This window comes from Myotis davidii, unplaced genomic scaffold (assembly GCF_000327345.1).
Source record: "Myotis davidii unplaced genomic scaffold, ASM32734v1 scaffold539, whole genome shotgun sequence".
Taxonomy (NCBI): domain Eukaryota; kingdom Metazoa; phylum Chordata; class Mammalia; order Chiroptera; family Vespertilionidae; genus Myotis; species Myotis davidii.
The window spans coordinates 2,025,842-2,044,451 of NW_006290028.1; the positions used below are offsets into that span (position 1 = coordinate 2,025,842).

General features: G+C 44.2%; 1 protein-coding gene across 1 annotated transcript in view; it reads left to right on the forward strand.

Annotated features, from left to right (window-relative positions):
- The window catches only part of AGBL4 (ATP/GTP binding protein-like 4), a 646,044-nt gene that overhangs the window by 603,821 nt on the left and 23,613 nt on the right, over positions 1-18,610 (forward strand). Inside the window, exons 8-9 of the mRNA XM_015563308.1 lie at positions 8,187-8,339; positions 11,678-11,840. Of these exons, the coding sequence (XP_015418794.1) occupies positions 8,187-8,339; positions 11,678-11,840 (316 nt within the window). The remainder of the gene's footprint in view (positions 1-8,186; positions 8,340-11,677; positions 11,841-18,610) is intronic.

The window sequence follows — 18,610 nt, forward strand, 5'->3', positions numbered from 1 at the left end:
GAGGAGACAGGCATTCCTGCTCTCAGCTGTTTGTTTTTCCTCCTTAGAGAGGGACTTGGGAACCTTATCCGCTAAACCCCAGAGGAACGGGCAGTTTTAAGAGCTCCCACACACACAGAAACACTGATAGGAGAACCAGCCTGTGCTGGGGAAGTTGCAGATGTGTTTGGGGCTGGAGTGTAAGGTGGACAGAGGCAGGAGAGGAAGTGTCTGTAGCCCATCCCCCCAACTTTCCAGAGCAGGTCTGGTTTTGTCTTATATGGTTGCCCCTCTTTTTGTCCCATAGATTCATCACATTCTAGTCTGTGGCAGGAATTTCTCTCCAGCCACATTCAGGGTGTACTCGAGAGGGGAGGCATAATACAACTTCCGAATTCTGGACTATGCAGGACCTTTACATGGTTGTGTTTGCTTTGCTTGGTTGTTTTTTCAAGAAAGAGTTCTCAACTTTTCTGCAAACTTTTCCTTTCTGCCTAGGACAGTACTGTGACTTCCACAAATACCTACTTTAACTTAAAAAACAAACAAACAGCAACAACAAAAGAACCAGACTTGGAGGTATTTTAATCGATTATAAAAATAATAGATTTGGGTGTGTTTTGTTTTGTTTTATTTTGTTTGTTTTTGCCTGAGGTTCAGGGGGAGGCTGCTTTCTGGGATAAATCTCAGACAGGAAGCTCTCTGGAAGGTCTCTAACACTCCTTGCTCCTCCCAGCCCTTGCCTCAATCCCTTTTGAGGAAGCTAAGCCTGATAGGATCAGTCCCCAGGCCCCATTGTCCCCCAGCTCAGAGATGAATGATTCTATATAGAACTTTATGAATAGGTATGATCCAGGGATTGCCTTGCTACACACTGCAAGCTCCTGGGAGCTTGTAGCCAGAGGCCTGGGTTTGATTTTGCAGCCAGCTCTGCCGCTTCCTGCTGCAAAATCCTGGGCAAGTTCCTTAAAGCTCTGGGAGCTCCAGTCCCTCCTCTGTACGACTGGAACTAAGCAAGCAGCTCACCCTTCTCAACTTGCCATGAGCCCTGCCAAGCTTCGGCTTCTCATCTCCAAACCTGAGATAAACCCCGCTGGCCTTCCTGGATTGCATGTCCCTTCCTGCGTTGGATTGAATCTGAGATAAACCCTGAAGTGAAGTGCTGCCCAAATGGAGGGACTCAGCACCACATCACAGCACCAGGCCCGGGCTTTGGCCTGGGCCCAGTGAGGTGAGGCAGGGCAACAGCTCAGAATGTAGAAAGAAAGAAAAAAAAATTTTCCTCCCCAGTGTCTGGGTAGAAGCAAACTCCACACTAAATTATGTTGCAAATATGCCCTAAGGTAGTTTTAATTTTATTGGCACTGATTTTAATTTACTCTTTAGGTCCCTGACTGCAGGATGAGCTGTTTGGCTGCTGGCAAGGGGACAGCCCTTCATCGCTTGATTTTAATTAAGGTTCTTAAGTTTAGAAGGAAGGAACAGAGATGCTTTCCCCACTTCCACTCTCAACCCCAAATGATAATTAAGGGCCCCACATTAGTGACATGTCCCTTGCTCTGACTTAGCCACAGAAAAATACCTCATGTTGACTGCTGGGGAAAAAATGTGAAATGTACCAGCTCCTTCATTTAATTCTTTCATCAATCCATTTTCTACTCATTTCTTTGCCAAACTAATGGCAACCTATTATATAGGAGGCCTGGCTCTGACCTAATGGATTTAAAAAATTAACAATGTATGGTCCCTGTCCCAAAACAACTCACATTTTAATGGGAGATGGAAATAAAGTATTGTTATATCATGTGTAAGTACCATGAGAGAGATTTGTATCTTGAATTGTGAGAGTGAAGTGGAAGCTGCTAACTCATCCCGAGGGATAAAATGAGGCTATTTGAACTGAGATTTTGTACCAGTCAGATGAATAAAATCAGCTGCTGTAACAAGCAGTTCCCAAATCTCAGTGGCTTAATGCAGTAAAGGTTCATCAGAGTCTGATGCAGGCCCGGTGACTCTCTTGGCCACGTTCCTCCCAGTGTTCCTTCGGGGACATAGGGCTCCTTCCTTTTCATACCTTTGTTCTTGTGTGGCTTCCTTGCATGAGAACAAGAGGGAATGTGGGTGAATGTGTATGAGTTTTAGGGTCAGGCCTGGAAATGGCACTTCTCAGGGCTGCCCACATCATATTAGATCCCAAACGGCAAGGGAGACCATGAAATGCCTTCCATGGTCAAGGAAAGGGAGATGGAATTGATGAGCATCGACTTAGTCTCTGTCTTAAATTTTAAGGCTGCATCAGAGTTAGCCAAATAAAGAGAAAACATATCCCTGGCAGAAGGGATATTTATTATGAATAAATGCAGGTATCAAAGTCACGAGCGTAGCAGTTCCAGGTATCCTAGGTAGCTTGACGCGACTGGAGTGTAGAACATCAGGCCAGAAGTAGCACAGGCTGAGAGGACAAGGACCAGATCATGCAGGGCCTTTTAAAATATTTGAAAGGGCTTGGACTCTATTCTGTGGGCAATAGCGCAGCGTAGAATGGTTTTAACTAGGAAAGTGACCCGATGTGTGTGCACTGAAGCAGCAAGGACACAAAGGGAAAAGCTACTGCAGTAGAACAAGAGATAATGGGATGTGGACTAGACATGGTTCTGTCCTCAAAGAACTCAGACAGACAGACATACTTATCAGCCAGATTAGGTCTACAGTAGCAAGTTCCAATATCAACACCCAAGCGAGAAGCTGCTTGGAAAAGCAGGAAAGATTTATTTTAATTGAGGATGAGAAGAAAGCATGAAATGTTTAAGGAAGTCATATCTCCTCTATCTTATCCAGCAACCACTTTTAAAGATAAGGAAATTGAGGCACCATGAATAGTTGCTACTTGTCCATGGTCACAGATTCTATTAACATAAAAGCGAAGTTAGACGCCCTGCTTCTGCCTTCCATGCTCCACTCTAACTGGGCCAGTACAAGCCTGTAAAGCCAGCGTAGGCGCAACACAGATGCAGAATATTGTTGGAATCAGTGTTTATGTCTGGTATTTCCAGAATAGTGCTAAATATGTGTAATAAAGAACTAAAAAAGAACTAAGAACTGAAGCTCAGACTCTATTCAGGTACCCAGACCTTTTTCAGCTTTAATTTTGTCCAGCTCTTAGCATCTCAGAGTGGGAAGGGTTCTTAGAAATTACTAAAAACTTGCACATTGTTTTGGAGGTGCTAGCTAATGCAGTGAGACATGAAAAAAAAATTAGAAGCAGAAAAAGTGAAAAGGAAGAGATAAAACTACTACATACAGGTGATAAGATTACAAACCTGGAAAATACTGTCCCCTTTATTCACCCCATGTTTCCATACATCCTCACCTCTTCACTCTTCCTCAAACATGCCAAGTGCATGTGACTTTTGCATTTATGTCTTCTTTCTACAACACTCTCTCACCTATATCCTCAAACCTAACTCCCTGATTCCAGTTAAGTTAATTCCTTCCAGAACCCCTAATATGTTCTGTCCCCTTACTGTGCTTTATTTGTCTCCATGGCATAAGTACCTCCTGACATAATGTATATTTATTTATTTATTTTTTTTTTAAATATATTATCGGTTTTGGCATAATGTATATTTATTAATGGATTTATTTTCCTTCTCTATAGAATGTAAACTCTTGTAGATTCGGAGTTTCCTGTTGTGTTCATTGCTGTATCCCCAGTGCCCAGAACACTCCCTGGTACATACCCCCGGTGCCTACAATACTGTCAGACACATAGTAGACACTCAGTGATTATTTTATGAGTAGGTAAACAAATGAAAATCCAAGAAAATCAAAAGAGTAATTTATAAATAATAGTAGAATTAGTAAATTATCTGGGTAAACATTCAACATGTTCAAAACAAGAGCTTTTATGTTTGTAAAGAACTACCAGTTAGAAGATTTAATGGAAGAAAGCATCACATACATTATAAACTGCCTTGGAATCAAAAGAAATGTTCAGAGTTTATATGGAAAAAACAACAACAAACAAAAGAACTTTAAAACTTCCTGATATAATCCCCCACAAAAATTGAGTAAGTGGATAGTCAAAATATATTCTCAGATTGGATTGGATTGGATTGGAAGATTAAAAGTCATAAGAACCAATTATTCCTACATTAGTATGAAAATCTAATATAATTATATCACAAATGTTGAGAATATTGACAGAATTTGGGGGAGCAAGAAAACTAAACTCATAAAGATCATACAGAAAAATATGCAAGAAAACACAGGGTAATTTCGGGAAAGAAGCATAATGAGAATAAACCTTCCACATATTAAAATACTGTATAAACTTCACATAATCAAAACTGTATAGTCCTGACACATGCATAGAAAAAATGATGAGAACAGACTAAAAGCCAAATATAAACCCAATTACATACAAAAAATGATATGGTAAAGATGGCTTTTCAAGTCAGTGGTAAAAAGATGTGCACAATTTAATAAGTAGTATCAGACAATGAAGTTTAATTCTTACCTCACACCCTACACCATGTAAATTAAAACTGAAAGGAAATATTTAAATATGAAAAAGTAATAGAGGAAAAAAAGGAAAAATTTGACCCAGAGATCACAAGAGAAAATATTGATAAATCTGTTAAAAAAAATAGCATTTAAAAATTTCTGCATGGCAAAAAGTACCTGTAAAGTCAAAAAAAAATGACAAATTGTGCAAAAATATTTTTGTACAGCACACAAAGGCTAATTTCCCTAACACCTAGTTTCTATAAATCAATAAGAAATAAAACCCAGCCGAAACCGGTTTGGCTCAGTGGATAGAGCGTCGGCCTGCGGACTGAAAGGTCCCAGGTTCGATTCCGGTCAAGGGCATGTACCTGGGTTACGGGCACATCCCCAATAGGAGATGTGCAGGAGGCAGCTGATCGATGTTCCTCTCTCATCGATGTTTCTAACTCTCTATCTCTCTCCCTTCCTCTCTGTAAAAAAATCAATAAAATATATTTTAAAAAAAAAGAAATAAAACCCAACAATTCAGTTTTTAAAACAAAGGAAATAGATAACTCATAGAAAAGAAAATACTAATAGTTCTTAAACATATGGAAAGATACTTAACCATATAATAAAAGGTAATTATACTTAGAGAAATTCAGATTAAAACTAACCTGAGATGTCATTTTTCACCCATCAAATTGGCAAATTTTACCTCAGAGGGAAGATAGGGGAGGGTGGGGGTAAGGGGGAGAGATCAACCAAAGGACTTATATGCATATAGGCCTAACCAATGGACACAGACAACAGGGGGGTGAGGGCATGAGGGGGTGCGGGGTAGGGGGTAATGTGGGGATAAGGACACATATGTAATAACTTAATCAATAAAAATTTTTTTTTAAAAAAAGAAGAGGTCTCACACACACACACACACACAAAAAAAACTTGATTTCACCCATCTCATCAAGGTAATTGACAATGAGACATTGTAATATATTGGTAGGAGTGTAAATTGGTCTTCCCAAGGAGGTTAATCAATATTTGTCAAATTGCAAAAGCGCAGAGGACCCAGAAATTATTCTTCTAGGAATTTATCCTACATATAATTGTATATGTGTGAAATAGTATATATACAGAGTCAATCACTAAGACATTATTTGTAACAAGAAATGGTTGAAAATAAATGTCCATCAACAGGAGACTGGTGAAATAATTACATATATATATATATATATTTGTTAAAAAGAATATATGGTTGTTATGTACTTAGAAAAAATACTTCCACGACATATTACGAGATTAAAAAGTAGCTTTGAATGGTGTGCTCGGTGTGCTACCGTGTGTGTTTTGGGAGGCAGGGGGAGGAATGTTTGGGTTTAAACCATCTCTGGAAGGACACATGAGAGCCTGGTAACATGAGCTACTTCTAGGGAGTGAAACTGGGTGTTTGCAGGACAGCAGCGGAAAGGAGATTTTTCACTGTAAATACTTTCGTATATTTATATTTTTTATTTTTGAGCCGTGTAAATCAATCAATATAATTCACCTGCTGGTCATTTAAACCACATTAGGTGCCAGGTGCCAGGATGGGGCAGTGGAAGCCACTGCAGGATCATTATCAGAAGAGCCAGGCTCTAGTTCTTGCTCTGGCCCCAATTCACTGGTGGGCCTGCAGCGAACATCCTCTCCGCTCAGGGCCGACCGGGAAAGGCTGGAGAAGTTGGTGTCCAAGGCCCTCTCTAGCTCTGACATTCCGAGATGTAAAGTGCAGTTTTTCCTCCTACATTTCCTAAGTCATCTCTCTACCTCCTCCTTTCCTCTGCAGCTCATCAAAAGCTCAGAGGAAAGGACAAGCAATTGGAGAAAATAAAATTGCAAGAAGACTTTTATAGGGCTGCTGTTGAATCATTGTGTATTCCACCACCAAAGCTGAAAATGATGAGTTTAATATCACACAGAGCAGTGCATCTTATATGTCTCAAAAGACAGCTTATGCTACCCAGGAAACTGGGAGTGCGGCAAGGCGTCATGCTTTGCTCCAACTCTGAGGCAAATGAAATGGCAGTCATCAGGCCCACATTCTAGAACAGAGGTTCTCAACCTTCCTAATGCCGCGACCCTTTGATACAGTTCCTCATGTTGTGGTGACCCCCAATTTCATTGTTACAAATTGAACATAATTAAAGAATAGTGATTAATCACAAAAACAATATGTAATTATATATGTGTTTTTGATGGTTTTAGGTGACCCCTGTGGAAGGGTCGTTCGACCCCCAAAGGGGTCACGACCCACAGGTTGAGAACTGCTGTTCTAGAAGCAGCATGGTTTTCGTTTGGTTTTAACTTCATTGGAAAGTGTCCCAAGGAGGGACAATCCTTCAAAGCATGGACTTTCCTTTTTTCCCAGGACCACACCCTAGAAAGGGGACAGGCATGTGGCCAGGTGTTGCCTTGGCTGCTTCCAGCACTGGCCACTGATGTTGATAAGTTAACTGTGCCAGGCGTCCAGAAACTGGGTTTTAGTCCCAGTTATGACATGAGCTTGGGCAAGTCCACTCCCCATTGGGGGCCTCTGATACTCTGAGGAAGGATTAATAGCCATGACTTGGACTGATGTGTAGGAAGACAAAATTGGATTTGAGCGATATTGAAGATCTGAGGAGCTAAATATTCCTCAATTCCTGCCAGCTCATTACCGTGTCTGGAGTCTTCTCTCTTGTTGAGTTCTGCACACAGATGCTGAGCAGCCTTGATGCACAGGCCCGGGGCTCTTTACAGACAACCTCCTACCTCCAGGGAGCTTGTAGAGGGAATGGTAACAGATAAACCACACCAAGCGAGGAAGTGCCTTAAACATGTGTAAGCAGAGAGCAGAGAAAGGCTAGTCCCAAGGTGTGTTTTTTCCAGGCACTATATATATTCTATTGGGGAGTAGGTGTGGCATCATGAAATGAGGTTAAATAAAATAATTAACTAAGAGGTCATAGGTGAAGTTCCCAGAATGGTGCTGGCATGCATTCAATATGTAGTAAATGATAGTAACCACTATTGTGATATTTGATTCTCACTGTAACTCTCTGAGGTTGGAATTAAAATAATCACTTTTCAAATAAGGAAGCGGAGGCTCAAAGTAGGACCATGATTTACTCCAGAGCCCTCAGCTAGAAATGGCCAGTCAGGGCAAAACCATAAGCAGGCCCAATGTAAACATAATTATGTTGCCTCAACGTATTTCTAATTAATCAGAGAAACAAATTCTGCTACTGCGTTTAGTCTTGAGTGTGTTAACTGTTCAGGACTTGACCAACAAAAACCTCACTTCTTTCAGAGAACTTTGAAAAGGTAGCGCTCTCAGACCCAAGGGCAGGTGATATTATATGTGAGCAGAAATGGATTGTGTCTCAACCCCTCCAATCACATTGCAAATGGTTGCTAAATGGGCTAACAGGTAGGGCCAGCTTGAAAGAAAGTATGTGTGTACATGTATGTGCATGTGTGCATTTGTATGGTTTGTGTGAGTGGTGCACACATACATGTATGTGCATGTGTGTGAGAGTGTGCATGTGTGGAGTGTGTGTGTGAGTGTGCATGTGTGTGGTGTGTGCATGTGTGTGGTGTGGTGTGTGTGTGTGTGTGTGTGTGTGTGTGGTGTCTGGTTCCTTCAAAGTGTGCTCTGTGACCCCAGACTTCTCATTTGTTATCATCTCTCTCAACAGAAAACGAGCCTGGAGTTCTATATCGACATCCACGCCCACTCCACCATGATGAATGGCTTCATGTACGGCAATGTCTTCGAGGATGAGGAGCGCTTCCAGAGGCAGGCCATCTTCCCCAAGCTGCTCTGCCAGAACGCTGAGGACTTCTCCTATGTAAGCCAGGACTCCCTCTGCCCTCCTTCTCTGCCTCTCCCTCAGTGCAGTTTGGTTTAACATTCACAGAACACCAGCTCTGTACCAGGTGGTGCGTGGATGTGGATGATAAAGACAGAGGTAACAAGCCAACCCTGCCCTCAGGCCGCTCCTCACCAGTGGGGAGGGAGACGCCGATGTGGCAGCCAGCACTTGGTTTGTCTGAGGAGCTGGCATCTGTGTAGTTGATCTGACTCCAGCATTAAGACAAGAGACTCACTGAGCAACTGAGCACCCAGCACATGCCAGGCCTGCTCCGGGTTGGCTTTCACCGGCCCCAGTTCCATCAGTAGGAGCCTGTCATGTCTGCAGAAGTGGTTACACGTGCACCATTCTCTTCCTTCATGATGCTTTCTGTGCCTCAGTTTCTTTGCCAGTAATTTGTGGGTGACAATTCCCTGCCCTGCCTGCATCATAGCTTCCTGGGGGGACAAATGGCAGCAATAGACTGCACTCTGCAGGCAGGAAAGACCTCAGCAGGCCCCAGGAGCGTGTTACTACCCACTTCACATGCCAAGGAGGCCTGAGAGACTGTAGGCTGGCATTAGAATAATTTGTAGCAAAAGCAATATTGACAAAGGACCAGGAGAGAAGATAAGGAGGGGAGTCAGCATGTGGTGTGGGGACAAGGGAGATAGTTTGTGAGGTTTCCTTTGTTTTGATACCAAATCTCTGAGGCCTGTTTTTCCCATGTGGCCAAAGAGGTTGATGAACACTGGCCTCGCGTGTTGCTTCAGGCCTGGACATTGGTGGAGATGATAAATTTCTCCAGGAGGTAAGATGCACTTTGAATCTCAGAATCTTTGAATGCCAGACCACAAGAGGTTGGGGGAGATTATTTAGCCCAGTTTCCTCTCTATACCTAAAAGTCGCCTATGGCCCAGCGAGGCGGGTATATATAGCAAAGTCCCTCAGGTTTGGTGGTATAATCCAAGCAGGTGGCTCCCTATTGGTAGGTCTGGGATAAAAGCAGCCATCCTCGTTTGTGTGGGAATCTCTATAGGATAGTGAGCCCTTGTCTTTTTGAAACCACTCCAATTCCAGAGCAGACTGTGGTCTCCTGGATCCAGGTTCCCTGGAAGGCTGGGCCATAGGCCTCAGAGACCTTCACAGGGTTAAGGTTTCCAGGGCCAACAAAAGGGGCACCATCTAGAAGATTTATTTCTGGCCTTCCTGATTATGTTCCTGCATTGCAGCCCCTTAGGGGCTCAAGGCCGGGGACAAAGTCATCTACCCTACTCCAACCTCTATTTCCCCTCTCCCCTGATCCTCAGTGCCCAGCTCTAAAATGAGAGTTGGATTTCACTATGTGGACTTCAACAGTCCTTTAAGATATGATATTATATGATTTTCTGATTCTTTCCTTTACCACAGCACACACATATTTCTGTTTCTTTCCATGTCTTTCTGTCTTGTTTTGCTGTTTTCTTTCTCCTTCTTCCTTTCTGTCTTTGCCTTCTTTACTTACATTCTTCTTTACTTTCTTCCTGGTGAACAAGACACACATTTTTTTTATTAAAACCATCATCTCTTCATGTACTTAGATCTTCATGTGTCAGCACAGATGCCCTTGTAACCACAAGTGAACTGACTCTCACACCTCTGTGAAAGAGATTTTTTTTATTTTTTAAAATATATTTTTATTGATTTCAGAGAGGAAAAGAGAGGGAGAGAGAGAGAGAAACATCAATGATGAGAGGGAATCATTGATTGGCTGCCTCCTGCATGCCCCCTACTGGCGGGTAGAGCACATGCCCGTGACCGGAATCAAACCTGGGAGCCTTCAGTCCGCAGGCCGACGCTCAATCCACTGAGCCAAACTGGCCAGGACTGTAAAAGAGATTTTATGATCACTCTACAGATGAAGACATGAAGGCCAGTGGACTCCATGTCACATGTTCTGAACAGGGCCGGGGCATTGAGGCACTGACCTGTTTGCTCCCTTCTCTCCCTACTGTGATGAGTGTGGGAACACTCAGTGACGAAGTTGCCATGATCCCTGCTCTCTGGTGAGGCTGGACGTGAGGTCAGAGGTGAGGTCGGCCGTTGCAGATGGGCGGGGAGCACTGTGAAGGAGTGCAGCAGGTTCTGAAGTCACTTATCCCTTGGTTCAAGTCTCCTGTATCACTTACTTGCTCCATCTCTGAACCCCTTTCCTCACCTTAGAGGGGCAAAATTATCACACACACACCAAGGAGTGTTTTTTTTTTCCATTAAATTTATTGGGGCAACACTGGTTACTACGTCTGTATCCTCTATTGTGTGCTTACCACCTGAAGTCTAGTCTCCTTTCCTCACCTTTATTTGACCCTGTTTACTCTCTTTGTCCTCTCTGCACCCCCTGTCCCCGCTGCTAACCACCAATCTGTTGTCTGTATCTATGATTTTGGTTTTTCATTTGTTTTGTTTGTTCATTTGTTGCTTTTATTAAATATCCCACATCTGAGTGGAATTGGTTTCCATCTGACTTATTTCACCTGGCATAATACTTTCAAGACCCATCATGTTGTCACAAATGTCAGTATTTCATCTTTTTTTATGGCTCAGTATGTACCTCATCTTCGTTATCCAATCACCTGTCAAAGGGCACTTAGGTTGTTTCCGTGTCTTGGCTACTATAAATAATGCTGCAATGAACATAGGGGTACATCTATCTTTCCAAATAAGTGTTTTTAAATTTTCCAAGTACATACCCAGAAGAGGAATTAATTGCTGGATCATATGGTAGCTCCATTCTTAATTTTTTAAGGAATCTCTCCATAGTAGCTGCACTAACTTACAGTTCCAAGGGCGTTATTTTTGAAGCCCAAATGAGATACTGCTATAGGGGAAACAATATGATTAAGTTGAAATCACTGCCCAAATTTTAATTCTGATTTTCATCATAGTACAAGTACTTCTTTTTTTTCAAGTTTTATTTTATTGTTTGAAGTGTTACATATAGTATTGCATATTGCTTCTTATTCTCTGTCCACATTCCTTTGCTCCATCTGTTCCCCATTCAGATTTTCACAAATACAGGGATGGGCAAAAGCAGTGTTTCCCATATGCATGAGTGTAAGCCTACTTTTGCCCGCCCCTGTATTTGTTAAATGGCAGTTACTGTGCCCCAGGAGCTCTGCCGGTTGCTTTTGTTTTAATGCTGTTTGTTTAGTTAATCAGTCATCCTACTAAACCTGTGATGTGGGACTAATATCCCACTTTTCAGATGAGGAAGTTGAAGCCGAGAGGTAGTGTGCGCAAATTCTGGTAGCCCAGGCGTCCTGCCCTGACTCTCTGCTCCTCCTTGTCTTTCACAGTCCAGCACATCCTTCAACCGGGACGCCGTGAAGGCAGGCACTGGCCGCCGCTTCCTCGGTGGCCTCCTGGACCACACTTCCTCCTGCTACACCCTGGAGGTCTCCTTCTACAGCTACATCAGCGGGGGCACCACTGCTGCGGTGCCCTACACCGAGGAAGCCTGTATCCTTGGCAGGTCCCCATGCTGCCCCGGGCCAGCCCACACTCAGGCCTGGCAGGATTTCTGAGACAGGTCAGAAACTTGGTCTCCCGTGGGGTGAGGATGGAGATGGCTGGCTCTGCTGTTGGCATCTTCGCATTGTCCTGTTACCCCCTCACCTCTAATGGACGCCCTCTCCCAGCTGCCTCTGCTGTGCTTCAAGTCTTGGTCAGCCACCTGGACCCACGGCCGCCCTCTACTTTATGCTGCCCCACCTCTCTCTCCCCTCTGCTCCCTCATGAGAGAGTCTTCTGCCATCTGAGGTGTGTGAGCGCACAGGCTGGAGGACCGTCCTCTGGGCTGCTGAGGAAAACCCTGATGGTCTTCATTCCTCTTTCTAACCCTGAACATTTAAAACTATATTTTCTCTTCTATCTTTTTATTCTCTTGATTTCTCATTTTCTTTTCTTTCTGCTCACTATTTTTCCTTTTACTGATACCCCCCTTTTCCCCTCTCCTCTATCTCTCCCTTCCCTCCTATTTTGTGTGTTTCCTCCCCTAATTCTCACAACCCCCTTCCTCTCTCCCCTCCCTCTGTATTCCCCCTTATTCCCATTTTCCTTTCCTCTCTGGCTCTTCACTTTGCCTCCCTTCCGCCTTCCCTCTCTGCCCTCTCATCCTCTGCACATCTTGCTCTTTGCATTTCCTCTGCCAAATTGTCTTTCCTCATACAATTTATCTGAAAACCCCCAAGCATGCCATGATGAAATTATAGGTTACTTTCTAGCTTGCTTGAATTTTTAGGGGTTATTGAGTCAATTTAGTTTCCTGAGTGTTGATTTTAATTTCAAGGTCACAGCATGAGTTGTGACAGATTGTGACAGTGTCTGTTTTCCTTTATCCTTTTGGTTTTTGGATTGACCCATTTCTCCTTTCCTATGTTTTCTTAGAGAAAGAATTATAGTTGAAGGAGGAGAAAGGAGAAGAAATAAATTAACTGTGTATATATTTAAATTCTCCCCCCAAAGTACAGGTGCTCCTTTTAGCCTTTATTCAACTGTGGCGAGTATTTATGGAGTTTCTACCATACTCTGTGCAGGGAAACATCCTTTCTATATGTGATGTAACTTAGGACTAGTCGGTTGCAGCCTAGTGGCTCTAGGGGCATCGGGGGTGGGGGGTCCAATTCCCGAGCTGGGATCATGGGAGGCAGGGTGACAAACCCAGACAGAGGGGTGAGCAGCAGGTCAGCTGGGTGTTTGAGAAATGTTCCACACCCACAGAGTACTAGAGAGATGATGAGAGTCACCCAGACTGAGGCAGTCATCTTGAAGTCAGCTTTCATAACCTTTAACTACGGCCTGGCTAAGGAACAGGCAGAGGACCCTTGGTTTCTAAAGTCCTGGCCATCTATCAAGTGCCACACCACCACCACCACCACCCCCCGCCACCTCAAAGCACACGCCCTTAATCATGTATGGCCCATGCCCTCTCTATGATCCCCTAACTCCTGTAGCACATGCATAGGCCACATTCCACACTGCACCCACCAGCTTTGTTCCACATGATATTGTGGCAAAGAAGGTAGAGAGAGTTGCCTGGTGAATTGAGCCTGTGCACCAAAGGGAATCCCGCAACCCCTGATCATAGTGAGGTGTGAGTTTGTGCGCAGGAGCCTGCACTCAGTTTGTGGTTGGTGTCTGATGTCGAATTTGAGGGTTCCCATCCTTTCTTGGCACCTCTGACACGCTTTTGTGTAGAAAGTAAACGTATTTCTCAGTAGAGTGCCTTCCCCCTTAGCTCAGGCCACAGTTCTCCTCAGTGCCCAGTCCTTGTTCATCACACGTAAACATACCACCAGGACATGCAGGAGTCAGACCAGGGGCCCAAGCTAAAATGCTGACCAAGAAGGCATAGTTCCTGACTCAGAGCTTTCACTCTCCTTGAGGAGACAGAAGAGGAAAGAGGCATCTATAATATATATGATGAGTTCTGTGGGGAAGGATTCCAGAGGGCCATCGAAAACTTTCACTTAGTAAATTTGTGTTGAGTGTCCACCACAAGCAAGGTAAGTTCTAGGCACAGGGGATGAAACAGTGAACATACTAAAAACAAAATGTCTTTACATGACCTCCCAAACACAGTTTTGGAAGGTCATGGATGGCTTCCCAGTAGAAGTGACATGTAAGCTGAGTTTTTAAGACTGAGTAGAAGTTACCCAGATTTACAGGGAGTGAGCTGTTAGAGGGTGGACACTGCCGACGGAGAGAAGAGAAGGGTGTCTGCAGGAGCTGTGCATGGCTCAGGGTGGCTACAGCACTTCAGATGCAAGAGATGAGACTGAAGGACAGGCTGTAAGGAATTGAACTTGAACATGAAAACAATGGGAGCAATAGGAAAATTTTAAATTGTGGTGGAAGCCACTCTGGCTGCAGTGGGAAGGTCAGACTGGGAAGGCCAGGACTGTAGTTGGAGACAAGCATTAGGAGGTTGCTTTGATCATCAGGTGGGAAGTGATTCAGGCCTCAATTCTGGTGGTGCCGTGGAGTATTTAGAATGAGGGGATTTGGTACGTGATTAGAGGGTGTCAGTGGGGAAGAGGTGCTAGTTAGTGATCAGAGGGAGTTAAGGACACATGCATGTGATCTAACTTGGCTCCCGAATGAAAGCACTTTTTAAAACCCTCCTCTCATGACAGAAGGAGACTTCAGGCAGACAGATTGTGGTCCGTGTTGGCTACTGGCTCCTCCTCCCAATCAGAGAAAGAAATGACACGATGGTCTGACGGGAATGGCAGTATGGTCTGGAAGGAAATGTCCTCTAGCCTGGGAGTCAGGGGCCTGGATCCTGATGGCAGCACCTCCCAGAGAGTGTCCTTCGGCAAGTCCTCTGACCTTGCTAGGGTGAGCAACATCGCCTTCACAAAGGGACCAAGGACCTTTCACTTTCCCACCCCTGCTCTGGGGATTAAATACAGATACTCATGAAAATGTGAGGTGTTATTCAAAGAGAACAGACCTCGGATTCAGACAGATCTGGGTTTGAATCCTGTATCGGCCACTTACTAGGTATGTCACCTTGGGCAAGTTACATCACTTCAGTGGATCTCATTGTCCTAATCCATAATAGGACATAATGATACTTCACCTCACTGAGCTGCGATGAGGTTGAATAAAATAATGTGTGTGAGTGTGCATTGTAAGTTAAGTGACTGTTGGTTAAAACATTGAAGAGATGTATGTGACCGTGGATGAGGACCTGTGTTTATGTGGAAGACATAGAGCTGTTAGAGCAAGAGGCCTGGCTGTGCTTCGAGGGCTCACAGGGCAGAGGGCCTTGGAGGAATCACCACAGTTAAGGGCCTTGACCTCAGAATGCCACACAGTGGCTGGAGTGCAGTTCCCATGGTTTGTTTTTCGTGTCTGTCATCCGGAGTACCCTCTTCCCAGTGTCAGGTGTGGTTCCCCAGAGAGGGCTAGGCACGTGTAAGATCCGAGAAGGCTGGAAGGGAGGGAATCCTGAGGGGGCTTGTACCCAGGCTCATAGTAGTGCTCACCTCCCCACCCACCAGAAAACATATGTCTGTCAGTCTAGTTTTTCTCCCTGGAAAAGTGCCAGCTAAACATACCAGGGCCTTCCTCCCTAGTGCAAGTATTTAACCACTCTGTCTGCCTCCCATTCACCTTGGAAATCTGAGCCCTAGTTCTCTTTCTGCAGGAAATCTTTCTTCCCTCTCCCTCCCCTCAGTTTCTTGATCTGTAAAGGGAGAATAGAGATGTTTTATGTCATAGGGCTGCTTTGATGGTTACAAGGGAGAATGCAGATGAATCACTGGGCACACACTCAGGCACCATTGAATATTAGTTCCCCTGCCCTTCCTCCCTGTTGCTAGTTGTTTTTGTTGTTGTTAAATGATAAATTCCTGAGAACTTTAGACCATTCTCCAGCAAATGCTATTTACATTTTACTGTCCTGCAAGTAATAAATTGCTCTGTTCAAATGATTTGAGAGGCGGGGGAAGGTGAGCAGAGAAAGAGAGGGAGATGCTAAACTGGAATCATAAAATAACCCATAGCTTCTGTGGTCTTTGTTTATGGTCTGGTCACAGCCGAAGGAAATAGCTCTTTGACAAAATGGATGAGAAAAACATTGCAAAGAGAGACCTTTGGTCCTGAGCAGACTCGTTTCCACAGTCTTATAGCTGGGACACCTTAATCAGAGAGTGCTGGCTCTAGGTGAAGGGAATGATGGGTGTGGCCAAGAGAAGATGCAGAGATCTAGGACTCAGGTGGTTGGCTTGGTCTCAATTCAAAGCCTACTATATGCTTTCCACTGGGTCCACACCAGACATTGACAGTGTCATTTATTTTATTCATCCATCCAACAGAACTCAGTAGACACTACAAAGTTTTGTCCTCAGTCCCTGGTGATCTGACAGTCACCTCTGTTGGGGCACTAGACCTCTCCAGTGCCCCTCTTGTCTGAACATGAGCTAAAGGTTGCATAACTGGTTCTCTGGTTTCCTTTTCCAAGTCTTGCATGGTGGTTTCATACTTCACTTTAAAATGTGGTATCTGGCCTTGGCCAGGTAAGTCAGGAGGTTAGATCATCATCCCATTATGCCAAGGTTGTGGGTTCAATCCCTGGTCAGGCCACATATAAGAATTAACCAATGAATGCATAAATAGGTGGAAAAACAAATCGGTGTTTTTCTCTCTCTTCTCTCTCTCCCTTCCTCTGTCTCTCTCTCAAATCAATAAATAACAATTTAAAAATAAATTAAAATAAATTTTTAAAATGTGGTATCTATGGACTCAAGATCTCAGCTAAAACCAAGACTCATTTTAATAATGTGTTCCAATATCTAACAGATAAGATTGAGCATTATTGGTGATTTCTTGGGCATGGGGATAAAGAGAGAAATCAAGGAAGATGCCAAGTTTTCTTGATTTGAACAACACAGTGGAACCAATAACGTACATACAGACTGTTGGAGAAAGGGGTTGAGGAGGGGGATATTTTGAGCTTTGTTTGAGATGTTTTGAGTGTAGGGTGGTCATGTGAAGTACAAATAGAGAAGTTTGGCAGGCAGGTGGCTTTATGGTTCTGAAGTTCTGGAGAGAGCCTGGACTTTGGACAGGCTTATAATGGATTTTCCTACTAGGTACTATAGAGTCCTAATGAGAAAGTGGTTTGGTATGTACAGTCCAGGTGGGCTTCCCCTGATGAGCTGGTGAAAAGAATGCCCCTTGTCCCTGTCATAAAGCTGTGTGATCTTGGTTAAATAACTTCACCTCTCTGGTGAAAGCCTGATACTTGGTAGGCCTCAGTGAATGCCAATGAATTAATGGAAGGAAAGAAGGAAAGAAGGAAAGAAGGAAGGAAGGAAGGAAGGAAGGAAGGAAGGAAGGAAGGGAGGGAGGGAGGAAAGCAGGCTTCACCAGCATCTGCTAGTTGACCCACTAATAGGACAATGAGTGATATGATCTGTGTTGCTCAGGGGAATTATCAGGATATATGTGTGTACTGGGAGGTGTAGGGGGTACTGCTTGGATTTTCTTTCTTCAAAAGGAGGCTTCACTTTTTAAGCAGAAGAGTAGGAAGTGTCACGTCTGATCTGTTGATTGGCATGGAATGATACTCAGGGACTTCCCAGTTTGTCATGCCCATGGTCAATCCTTTGTTAAGATTATTAGGCAAAAAAATGCTTCAATCTGTGGGCTTTGGGAACAGAAGACTAAACTGGACAGGGACCTATTGGGGGTTTATTTCCCACCCCGACCCCCATGTAGACATGGGCTAGAATTTGATATTTAAATGTGAATGCTTATGGAAGGACAGGCTGAATGAATGAATGGCTAATAGTAGTAGTGATAATAAAGACAAAAATTGAGATGTGCTTCATGAGTCAGGCCAGGATCCCTGCATTGGAGGAATGGTCATGTGGGTTGGGGAAGTTCTGTTCCCCATTCTGGGTTCCAATTTTCCTATCTTTACATTAGAAGATAAAATGATATGATCCTTAAGTTTATTTCTAAACTAGAAGCCTGGTGCACAAAATTCATGCACAGGTAGGGTCCCTAGGTCTGGCCGGCGATCAGGGCTCATCTGTGGAGGAACCAGTGGGGGGGAATTGGACCCCCTCACCCCCACTGACACCCACCTTGGCTAGCCTGGGGCCTGTGGGCTGGGGGCAGTTCTTGCATTGAGTGTCTGCCCCCTGGTGGTCAGTATGCATCATAGCGACCAGTCGTTCTGCTGTTCGGTTGATTTGCATATTAAGCTTTTATTATATAGGATCATTAGATAGATTGATGGATGGATGATGGATAGATAGATAGATGATAGACAAATACAGAAAGAATTATTTGATTTTTGGCCTTTGAGATAAGTACCTCCATTTAACGTGCAGGGAAACAAAAGCCCAGGAAAATCAAATAACATGCCCAGGGCTACTCTCTCAGTTCTGCCTGGTTTTGTCTCACCTCCTCCTTGTTCTGCAGTGGGCCCAGATTCCCTCCCTTTCCTGTAGGACAAAAGCCCATTCCTGAACCCCATAGACCAGACATCATTCAGGCCACCTCCTGCTCCTCCTGTAGCCCTGTTCTCTATAACCCCTAGCCCTGGCTGTGATCCCTGGTCTTCCAGATGCCACCAGACCCATTCTCCACATGCCCAGACTAAGCTGCCTTGCCCTTTGTGAGCCCTGCCTTGGTCCTGCAGCCCCCACCTCAGATATCAGTGTGCCTCTTACCCAGGCCTGGAAACCTAACATGTCATTACCTTCCCCCAT